Source organism: Brachyhypopomus gauderio, chromosome 15 (genome assembly GCF_052324685.1).
Source record: "Brachyhypopomus gauderio isolate BG-103 chromosome 15, BGAUD_0.2, whole genome shotgun sequence".
NCBI lineage: Eukaryota > Metazoa > Chordata > Actinopteri > Gymnotiformes > Hypopomidae > Brachyhypopomus > Brachyhypopomus gauderio.
This window is the reverse complement of record NC_135225.1, coordinates 7669100-7679833: the sequence shown is the minus strand read 5'-3', so window position 1 is coordinate 7679833 and position 10734 is coordinate 7669100. Positions and strand designations below refer to the sequence as shown.

At 50.2% G+C, this 10734-nt stretch overlaps 1 protein-coding gene across 2 annotated transcripts in view; it reads left to right on the top strand.

Moving 5' to 3' along the window:
* The window catches only part of bcl11aa (BCL11 transcription factor A a), a 51370-nt gene extending 41178 nt beyond the window's left edge, over positions 1–10192 (top strand). The window contains exons 1-2 of one of the 2 annotated variants that reach the window (XM_076973803.1): positions 1–322; positions 6471–10192. The exon at positions 1–322 is cut by the window's left edge and continues 176 nt beyond it. In XM_076973803.1, the coding sequence (XP_076829918.1) occupies positions 298–322; positions 6471–8539 (2094 nt within the window). In that variant the 5' untranslated portion in view covers positions 1–297 and the 3' untranslated portion in view covers positions 8540–10192. The remainder of the gene's footprint in view (positions 323–6470) is intronic. The other variant, XM_076973802.1, reaches the window with a different exon arrangement.
* The last annotated feature ends 542 nt before the right edge of the window (positions 10193–10734 follow it).

Sequence of the window (10734 nt, the reverse complement as noted above, 5' to 3'; positions counted from 1 at the left end):
GCTCAAATGACCCATGCACTAACATACACAACCGGAGCAGACATATGCCATCTCATACAGGACCTGGTTAAAGACAAGATTCCACACACACTCCAAAATGGGCTAAAATGGGTCAGACTAGAGCCTTAGAGCCTCAGATACACAGGCCACCAACATCTTCCTCCACTGATATAGCTTTTGTGAACATATTTATAGAGTACAATACTCACACTGGCAACCAGGAAAGTGAGTCATCTTCTGCAGTGCAGCTGAGAGGAATTCTGAGAAGAAACATCGATTTTTTACTATTTTTTTCATATGTCATATTTCATGCAAAACCAGGGTGAGTAATTTGCTTTGAAAATGTTTTTTTTTCAGAATTTGCAGGTGTGAAGGAACGGAAATGAGTAGAAACTCTCAAAATAAAATTCTACACTGGTTTTAAATGCCGTCTGCCGGTGCGTTGGCCTGTCCTGTAATCCTGCTTTACACCACAACCTCGGTGCCGATACGCAGACGCACTGCTACATCTTAACACAGTTGTCAAGGGCGAAACAAAAGGAGGAGCGCCCAGGCCGTGCTGGCCAGAGAGGCCCATCAGCACACAGCGCTCGAGAAACGCCAGCCCAGTACCAGTGTCCCCAACACTTGCACATGCAACGGTGCTGAATAGGTGTGCGTATGTGCGTTGGTCCATCGCTTTTGTCTGGCATGGATTGTGTGTGTGTGTGTGTGTGTGTGTGTGTGTGTGTGTGTGTGTGTGTGTGTGTGTGAGTGAGAGAGAGAGGGAGAGAAGGAGAGGAGGGGGCCAGAGGGGCTAGTGTGTGAGATGGGAGGCAGATGAACAATGCATGAATCTGCATGTCGGGGATACAGGACTGCCCAAGCTGGTTTAATCTGGCATCCATCTTAGTCTGCTGCCGCCATTGATCCAGACGGCCCCCACAGAAACACACCACGCTTCCTCCAACTAGGGATGGGGCTACAAATATACACATGCTCCATTTATGTGTCACACACACTCTCTTGGAAATATTAATCTTAAACACACACACACACACACACACACACACACACACACACACACACACACACACACACACACACACACACACACACACACACACACACACACACACACACAGCCTTTCTGGCACATTCCTGTTTTAATTGTTTTAGTATTATAACAGAATATTTTTTATTTCCCAATTGCTGTTACATAACCAGCAGTATTATTAACAAATATTCAAAAACAGAATTTGTGTGTGTATGTGTACGAGCGCTTTTATTAAAAGAGAATCAGATACAGTTGATCTGTCCTGATTTGTCTCTACAGTTGAAGCTTGGCACCATTTACTTATTTATGCACAGTAAATCTAGCTGTTCATAGCTGTTCATGATAGTGCGAGTCTTAAGAGCACGAAGCTGATGGGAGCCAGGGGGGTCGGGAAGTAGGGAGGGAGGTAGAGAAACAGAGGGAGGTAGAAATATAGGTAGGGAGGGGGGCAGAGAAATATGGAGTGAGGTATGGAGGGAGGGAGGGAGGGAGGGAGGGAGGGTGTCGTGCAGTGTTTTTCGAGTCCCCTGTTTCACTGTTTGTACCAACCACTCTATGCCAAGTCACCACTGAACTGTATCATAGCCTCACCTGCTTTGTTTATTTAAATGCAATTAAATATGTGTGTGTGTGTGTGTGTGTGTGTGTGTGCGTACATGTGTCTGTGGAATGTTGCTGGATGAGGGAGCTCTTAGAGGATATGGTTGGTGAAGGCTGAGGTGTGTGTGCTCCTGTTTGTGCCAGTGCTCTGTGCAGTAACATCACTCTGTCATTTACCCCTGATAAAAGTGTGTGTGCCTGTGTCTGCTGGAGCCTACACCCCAGTCCCCAGCCTCCGCCCGGCCGCCGGGCCGCTCGCCCGGCCGCCCGGTTCGTCCACGCTGACCCGCGCCTGCGGAAGATTGGAGGGCTTTCTAATTAACGGAGGAATCTGCAAATTAGACCCAGCGCGCGTGGTGCCTCCCCATAACGGCTTAAAAGTGTCGAGCCACAGATTATCATTACGTCTAAAAGACTCCTGGATCCAGCAGCCTCTGTGAGAGTAAAAACAGCATGGAGGAGATCTCAGTCTCTCTCTCTCTCTCTCTCGTTCTCTCTCTCTCTCTCTCTCTCTCTCTCGTTCTCTCTCGTTCTCTTTCTCTCTCTCTCTCTCGTTCTCTCTCCTCAGTCACGCATGTTAAGTAGCGGGGAAGGCGACAGTCCCTCCCCTGCTTTTACCACTCACGTCTCAAATGCACATCTCTCCAATTCTCCCCTTAAACAGACAGGAAATGACACAAAGAATATTCTTTTTACTCTCTTGAGAAAATTAAAATTAGACCAAAGGGGGTGTTGGGGGGGGGGGGTGTCTAACTTCTTTTGCAAGCCGTTGCTTTGAATTCCTGCTTGTAAAATCCTCAGAGTCTAATAGCAGATTATTGGCGTACCTGTCTGTGGCTAGCTGACTCCTGTCATTACGAGAGATTATGACAGTTTTGTCAGCTGAGGGAGCTGGGTGTGTGTGTGTGTGCCAGTGCACACCCGTGTGCGCGAGCCATGCCAGTCAATAACACCGCCGCCTGCACAAAGCTATCAATTATTGCTGCAATTATTTGTCTAGTTGGATATTCAAAATGTCATGTGAAAAAGATGATTACACATTCCGCTGCGCCGTGCCATGTGTAATCAAATGGAGCAAGCCCTTGTTAAACATGGCCATGCAGTAACCCATCCTTCAGCTGTGTCTCCCCGTGCCCAGTGGAGCCTCCATACTGCAACGGGCAGCGAGTGCGTGCACACACACACACACAGCACACACACACACACACACACACACACACACACACACACACACACACACAGTGATAAAGCATGTGTGCAGCCTGAAGCTTTTCTTTCTCCCCATGCTTTATTCCACTTCTGCAGGAAATGTTATTAGTTTTATTACATCTGATATTCATTGGGCTGATTGCTTTATACCTAACTAATACTGATAAGTGTTTAAGTGATTCAAGAGTAAATGAACGTGTGCTGTGTTTGAATAGGGACGAACTGTCCCTCAACCTTTAACAAGAAACAGACATGGTGATTTCAGCAATGTAAAATTGTGTAAAATACCCTTTACATGATAATAGAAAAATGTATACGAGGTTAAACCCTCGCAGGTGGCAACAATTAACTGTAATTTTTGAAGATTGTAATGATCCATAATTTCACGTCTGTAGCTGGCCTTCCATCAACCCCCTGATATAAAGTTGTGTGCAGGCTTGATTTGGTGCAGAGCGTTCAGCTGCTGGTCTTTAGTTTGATTGTCAGGAGGCAGTCGTGGGTGGCAGAAGCATGAAGCTCCACTGTACTGTTATTTCCCTTCGTTTAACACCATCTCTCTCCCTCTCTCTCTCTCTCTTCCTCTCTCCTTTTCCCACTCTGTCTCTCCCTTCTTCTGTCTGTCTCTCTCTGTCTAGAGGCTCCTTCAAGCTTGTCAAATAGTCTTGATCACTTTCTCGAGGGACTCTAGGTTATTTAAAAAGAAAAGAATAATGCGTTTTTAACATGCAGTGATGGTGCAGCCTAACCCCGTTCTAATTCAGAAACCACTTCAGTTGAACTGCGAACAATTCCACCGTTTGTGCTGGCTGGGGAAGGCTTTTTTCTGCTAGTTCGGGATATGTTGTGTGCCGCCGATGCCCGTGCGTGGACCCGGGGGTGTTTGGCAGGGCGGTGCTTCTCCGGCGACCCTGCGTGCGGACGGGGGTTGGGGGGGGGGGGGGGGGCGAATGTGCCCTCTCCTGCAGGAAAGGGGCCGGACTGCGCACGCACAAAGCCACGATGGCACAAAAGGGTGCAGGAGTGTCTGGAGGAGGCTGTCTGTTGCCGCGGCGAGCCCTGCAGAACCTCCCCCATTTGTGTGCATTAACAGGATTACCCCACAAGGCCTCGGTAGCTCTGGCCTGCCACCCCCCCCCCCCCCCCCCCCTTCACCCTCACAGAGCAGCAGTACGGCCTTGCCTTGTTACATGCTTTGCTGGCTATTGAAGACTTCAGAGGAGCCCCCTCGGAGGAAAACAAACGAGGGGATGAAAGAGCACGCTGCCTCCTCCTGCTCCTCTTACTCCAACCCCCTCGTCTCCCTCTCTCACTCCATCCATCTCTCCACCCTACTCTCTCTCTCCATCTCTCCACCTCCCTCTCTTGTCTCTTCAACTCTCTCCTAATCTCTCTCCACCTCCCTCTCATTCTCTCCAACTCTCTCCACCTCCCTCTACATCTCTCTCCACCTCCCACTCTCTGTCCACCTCCCTCTATCTCTCTCTTTCCCTGCCTCACTATTTCTCCACCTCCCTCTGTCACTCTCCACCTCCTTCACTCTCTCTCTCTCTCTCTCTCTACCTCTCTATCTCTCCCTCTCCCTCCCCAACTACTGTTGTGTTTCCTGTGCTCTCCCGGTCTCTCTCCTGGGATGGGTAGAAAACGGTATGATAGCGGGGTAAAGAGCTCGGGCTGAGGAGGAGAGGGAAATCCTCCCGTGTCCATTTTGCCTCTTTGTTGTTGCTTTTTTCTTTCGTTGCGCTTCGTTTCTCTCCTGGCCGCTCGGGCCTGGTCTTTGGGGAGTGGGCCAGGTCATTACTGAAGTGAAACACACCCTCCTTTTACTGGCACTAATTTGTGAATTTCTAACTGTCATCCATTTCCTTTGGATAAATCGCTCGCTAGTAAGTAAAGCAGGTGTTTGTGGCGGCTGACGAAACTGGGCTTCACGTCTGCTGCCCTAGCTGGTGTTTGGCACACTTTCCCAAGAGTGCTTTTTATTTGCGATTTTTTATTTAAGTACAACTCTCAGAAATAATTGTTTCACAACCCGTATTTTGATGTTTGTAACAAATTAGTATATTACATTTTGCAGAATTTTTTAATGCATTTTATTTAGTCATGCAGAAGTGTACTGAAGTGTGGCTGAAAAAGTGGTTTTTCATCATGTCTCTCCTGCTCAGTGTGTCAGGTGTGGAGTGATTAGCTCCCTGACTAACCATAGAGAGTCTCTGTGGGAAATGTCTCCTGTGTACAAGCTGAGAGGAGGAAGACACACTCACAACATGATCCTCATCCTCTTTTACAGTGGAAACACAGCTGTATATACAGATGTGTATCTGCACCTCTTTGTGTGTGTGTGTGTGTGAGAGAGAGAGAGAAACAGAGAGAGACAGAGAGAAAGAAAAACAGAAATTTACTTTTGGGAAACCACCAATCTCTTTATTGAAGAAAGCGTTCATGAATGTGCAGTGTCCAGGGCTTAGCTGGTGTGTATTCAGTGTTGATCCATGTTCTGTGGTATTATCTAATCTTGTAAATGAATTGGTAGAGGAGCCGAGTACATTTAATGAGATTACAAGGGAATTGTGAAGCGAATCATGGTCATGGTCCAAGTGGTATTTTAAAGTCAATTATTGTTTTAAATGTTCCTTTGCAAGTATGATTGTCTCCATACTTCTCTGTTGCACTTCTGAAGTCACACAGTGGCTGTAAATAATGGTCATATGAGCACACTGGTGCATATTTTAGCCCTCAAATTATCTGGTTTACTTCAAAAGGCTAATTTCTATTAGAGCATAGGCACATTCCACAGGAGGAGCATATGGAAGTCATAAGTGTGGTGCCTGTCCTGGAGGGGGGGTGGGGGTGGGGTGTGTGTGTGTGTGTGTGTGTGTGTGTTCCCCCCTGGCCCACGGGCAGTGCTGAGACGGGGTAGAACCTCAGTAACAGCGCCGTTACGACGCCGCTGTTTCTCGCTCCATCTCCGTGTGTGTTCCCAAGGCAGCGCTGTAACTGCGACTGGGCTTTGGTGCTGTTGTTTGCCTGTCAGGCCCCGTGGAGGTGGCAGCCCCAGCAGTCCTGCCTCGTCAGCCTGCACTTCCTCACCCGTCGGGCTACGTCGGGCTCTGGCTACGCGCTAACTGTTAGTGGGGCGTTTTCGGACTTGCTGTCTGTGCTGCGCTTTGGGCCTCCCATGAAAGTGTGTGTGTAAGAGAGGTCACGTTCACCACGGCTCCGTGCCTTCATGCACTGAACTGCTGTGGGTGTCTTCTGAGGGAGTCTGCTGAACCCCATGTCCGGGCTGGAGAGAAGTGGGGCTCTCTCTCTCTCTCTCTCTCTCTCTCTCTCTCTCTGGCCAGCAGAGAGCTGGGGGGCTGGAGGGTGCCAGTGGGGACAGACCCTCGGCCAAGTTCCACGTGTTCACTCCATTCTCCTTCTCCTTCTCTGCACTGGCTAAAGCCCGTAGTCCTCTAAGGACTTTTTTAATGGACTGCAAAAAGATTTTGCCCTCTGGTCCAAATGGTTTATTTATTTTATAGTTTCGTTTCATTGTGCACGGAGAAATATTCCACCAGATTTAGCTTTGATTGCCATCTGCTGTGTCTCCTACGGAAATCTAAATGCAGTCTGTTTTCTCCTGCAGGTAAAGATGAGCCCAGCAGCTACACCTGCACCACCTGCAAGCAGCCGTTCAGCAGCGCCTGGTTCCTGCTACAGCACGCGCAGAACACGCACGGCTTCCGAATCTACCTTGAGAGTGAACGCGGGAGTCCTCTCACGCCCCGGGTGGGCGCTCCGTCCGGGCTGGGCACCGACCACGCCTCCCAGCCCCCGCTACACGGCATCCACCTGCCCGAGGGCAGCCCCTTCAACCTGCTGCGGATACCCAGCGCCGGCCGCGATGGCCCCCCGCTCCGAGAGGGGCGCTTCCCGCCCACGCCGCCGCTCTTCAGCCCGCCGCCACGCCACCACCTGGACCCGCACCGCATGGATCACCTGAGCCCGGAGGAGTTGGCCCTGGCCACCCACCACCCGAGTGCCTTCGACAGGGTGCTACGGCTCAACCCCATGCCCCTGGACCCCCCAGCCATGGACTTCTCGCGCAGGCTGAGGGAGCTGGCCGGAAACACCTCAGGGTCAACTCCTCCCCTCTCCCCCAACCGGCCCAGCCCTATGCAACGGCTGCTGCAACCATTCCAGTCGGGAGGCAAGCCACCCTTCCTCTCCACCCCTCCTCTGCCCACCATGCAGTCCCCTTCTGGCTCACAGTCCACGCCCACCCCTCTGCCCCAGCAGCCCGGCACCCCCATGAAGACCAAGGCGTGCGAGTTCTGCGGCAAGACCTTCAAGTTCCAGAGCAACCTGATCGTGCACAGACGCAGCCACACGGGCGAGAAACCCTACAAATGCCACCTGTGTGACCACGCGTGCACCCAGGCCAGCAAGCTGAAGCGCCACATGAAAACGCACATGCACAAGTCCTCGCCCGTCACGGTCAAGTCGGACGACGGGCTCTCCACGGCGAGCTCGCCCGAGCCGGGCACCAGCGACCTGGTGGGCAGCGCCAGCAACGCCCTGAAGTCCGTGGTGGCCAAGTTCAAGAGCGAGAACGACCGGCTGATCCCAGAGAACGGCGAGGAGGACGAAGAGGAGGAGGAGGAGGAGGAGGAGGAAGAGGAAGAGGAGGAGGAGGAGGAAGAAGGGGAGGAGGAGGAGGAGCTGGAACGCGACGGGGGCCGGAACAGCTTCCATTTCGGCCTGAGCCTGGAGGCGGCGAGGCACCACGAGAACAGCGGGGGCGGGCGTCTGGGGGTGGCGGAGGACGGCATCCCGCGCTCCCTGCCCGAGGTGATGGCGGGTATGGGCCTGGCGGCCAGCATGCAGCACTACAGCGAGGCCTTCCACCAGCACAAGCGGGGCGCGCTCAACTCGGACGGCGACGCCCACCGGGACATGTGCGACGGGGACAGCGCGCTGGAGTCGGACCGCGCTCAGGAGGGCTGCGGCTCGGCCATCAACGGGCGCGGCTCGTCCCCCAGCGAGTCCGCCTCGGTGGGCCTGTCCAAGAAGCTGCTGCTGGGAAGCCCCAGCTCCCTCAGCCCGCTGTCCAAGCGCATCAAGATGGAGAAGGACTTCGACCTCCCCACGCCCACCATCCACAACACCGAGAACGTCTACTCGCAGTGGCTGGCGGGCTACGCCGCCTCCCGCCAGCTCAAGGACCCCTTCCTGAATTTCGGGGATTCCAGACAATCGCCTTTCGCCTCGTCTTCGGAGCACTCCTCGGAGAACGGCAGCTTGCGCTTCTCCACGCCGCCCGGGGAACTGGACGGCGGCGTGTCGGGCCGCAGTGGGACGGGCAGCGGCGGGAGCACGCCCCACCTGGGCGGTCCCGGCCGGCCCAGCTCCAAGGACGGCCGTCGCAGCGACACCTGCGAGTTCTGCGGCAAGGTGTTCAAGAACTGCAGCAACCTGACGGTGCACAGGCGTAGCCACACGGGCGAGCGGCCCTACAAGTGCGAACTGTGTAACTACGCCTGCGCCCAGAGCAGCAAGCTCACCCGGCACATGAAAACGCACGGGCAGGTGGGCAAGGACGTTTACAAATGTGAAATCTGTCAGATGCCTTTTAGCGTGTACAGCACCCTGGAGAAACACATGAAAAAATGGCACAGCGATCGCGCCTTGAACAGCGAAATAAAAACTGAGTAGTGAGGGAGAGTGAAGGCGCGCGTGGCAGTTCACGACGCCCCCCCCCCCCCCCCCCTCGCGTCCCCACCCTTGTAGATTTCCCCCGTTTGGCTAGTCCAGTGGAGGCCGGGCAGCGAGCTCGGCACCGCCAGCACACACTTCTTCATTTACCGTTGAATGCATGTCGTGTATCGGGGCAATACTATTGCATTGACGCAAACTTGGAGCCTTTCTCTTGTGCAATAATTTACATGTTGTGTATTTTTTCTTTCTTTTTTTTCGTTCCCTTTTTTGATAATTAGACAGCATGCATGGTATGTTTTGGCTATTTTTAAAGAATTGTCCCTGGTTGGTTAGTTGTTGAGTAAATGTGTTGCTGTTTTCTTATTCTGTTTTTTAATTCAAAAAAACAAGAAGAAAAAAAGAAAAGAAAAAAAAAACAACCATGCTGCATACATTCTGTAAAACATATCATGTACAGTTGTGTGTTGTAACATGGAGGACAACAGTCTCCTGTGCAGCCGTCTCTGGAGAGGCTGGGAATCGCACTTAAACCAATCTTTCAAAAAGATGCTCTGTCCACATAGGGTTACAAAAAAAGAAACATTGATTGGCCCCTATTATGGAATATAAAGTATTGACAGCCTTTGAATTCTTAAAAATAAACAAGAAGTCATCAAGATTTGAATTTGTACTATCATTTGGTAAAACAAACAAAAAAATAGAGTGCCTTGGATCTTGAAACTGCATCGGTTAATTTTCCTATCTGCTATAAGCTTGGAGTCTCCGCCAGACACTGGGACTGGATTCATTTGATTCATGTGAGGTTCTTGCATCAAGTACCTGATTTTGACAGTCTACCAGGAAATGATGATAATCAAAAGCTCAAAGCTAATCTGTAGTTAATCATCATTAGCTGCCTATGACATGCATCCTTCTATTGTGGTATTTGTCTCGTGTGCGGTACCTCCAGTGTTGTGTGGGATTCAGCCATGATTACTCTCCAGTTAAGGGTACTGTACACAGCGGTACAGGTTTTTCATTCACAGTCATAAGCTCTCACTTAGTGTGTGAAGATTCTGTTCTCACTAGCTCAGCAGTCTCGTTGCCCAGCGCGCGCGTGTGTGTGTGTGTATCTGGTCAGGTGAACATCCGCTGCACAGGTGCATCCGAGGGCCTATAACACAAAGTAATGCGGCGTTTCTGAAAAATGCTTTTTTTTTTTTTTGAAGAATGCGTTCGGATATTTCCATCTCTCGCTGATGATCAACTATGAATCGCGTACAGGTTTAAATCAAAACGTTTCTCCAGCAACGAGTGCAGTCCTTACACCTGTGTTCCCTAAGTGATTAAGTCAGTAGGGAGTAGGGAGTAGGGGGGAGGGACAGAGGGAAGTGAACAGTACAGATAATGTTTGTGTGTAATATATGTTTGAGGAGAGCTTCTTTGTCTCTGCTGAGATCAACACGCTCACCTTTGGCAACCATGTTGTTGGGTGTTCAGATAGCACTTCTCACTCGGCCCCTCCAGCATGTGTCTGACGCTCTGATTGGTGGTTTAGTGGTTGAGTATAAATTAAGAAAAGTGCACTGTTAAAGTTTCCCAGTTTACAGGTGTTCACATAAGGGAAAACTTCCTTCGATGCTAAAATAGTTTAAAAAAAAAAAAACAAAACTATACGAAATGCAGTGTCATTGTTTAACATTATAAAGCCAACCCCTCCCCCACCCTCGATCAGAGAGCCCAACTCCGGTGATCAGGCGTCAGGGCACAGACTTCCTGTCAAACGATGGACGATTGAAACTTGCTGCTTTCACTGCAAGAACATTTTTTTTGTACAAAAACGTTTTTTAAGTATGAATATAAAACAACATTTTTAAAAATAGCAATTCATTATCTTAGAGGAAACTGTATTTAAGTTTGTTGTGGTTTCTCTTTCCTCTTTGTCTTGGTGGTGTTCAAGACTTGATCATGATATATATAGAATGGGAAAAAAATCTGTGATTTAATTTTTGTTTGTTTTTGTTTGTTTGTTTGTTTTTTTGTTTTTTTTTCCCACCGTGGCTCTTCACAGCTCTTCAGGTCAAACGTAACTTGCATTGGGGAAAGGTTTAAGATTATATATAAATATATAATAGAGAACTTAAATATAGGAAAATGCACACTCATGTCCAATTCCTATGCTAAAACACATTTATGATCTACTTTTTTTTCCT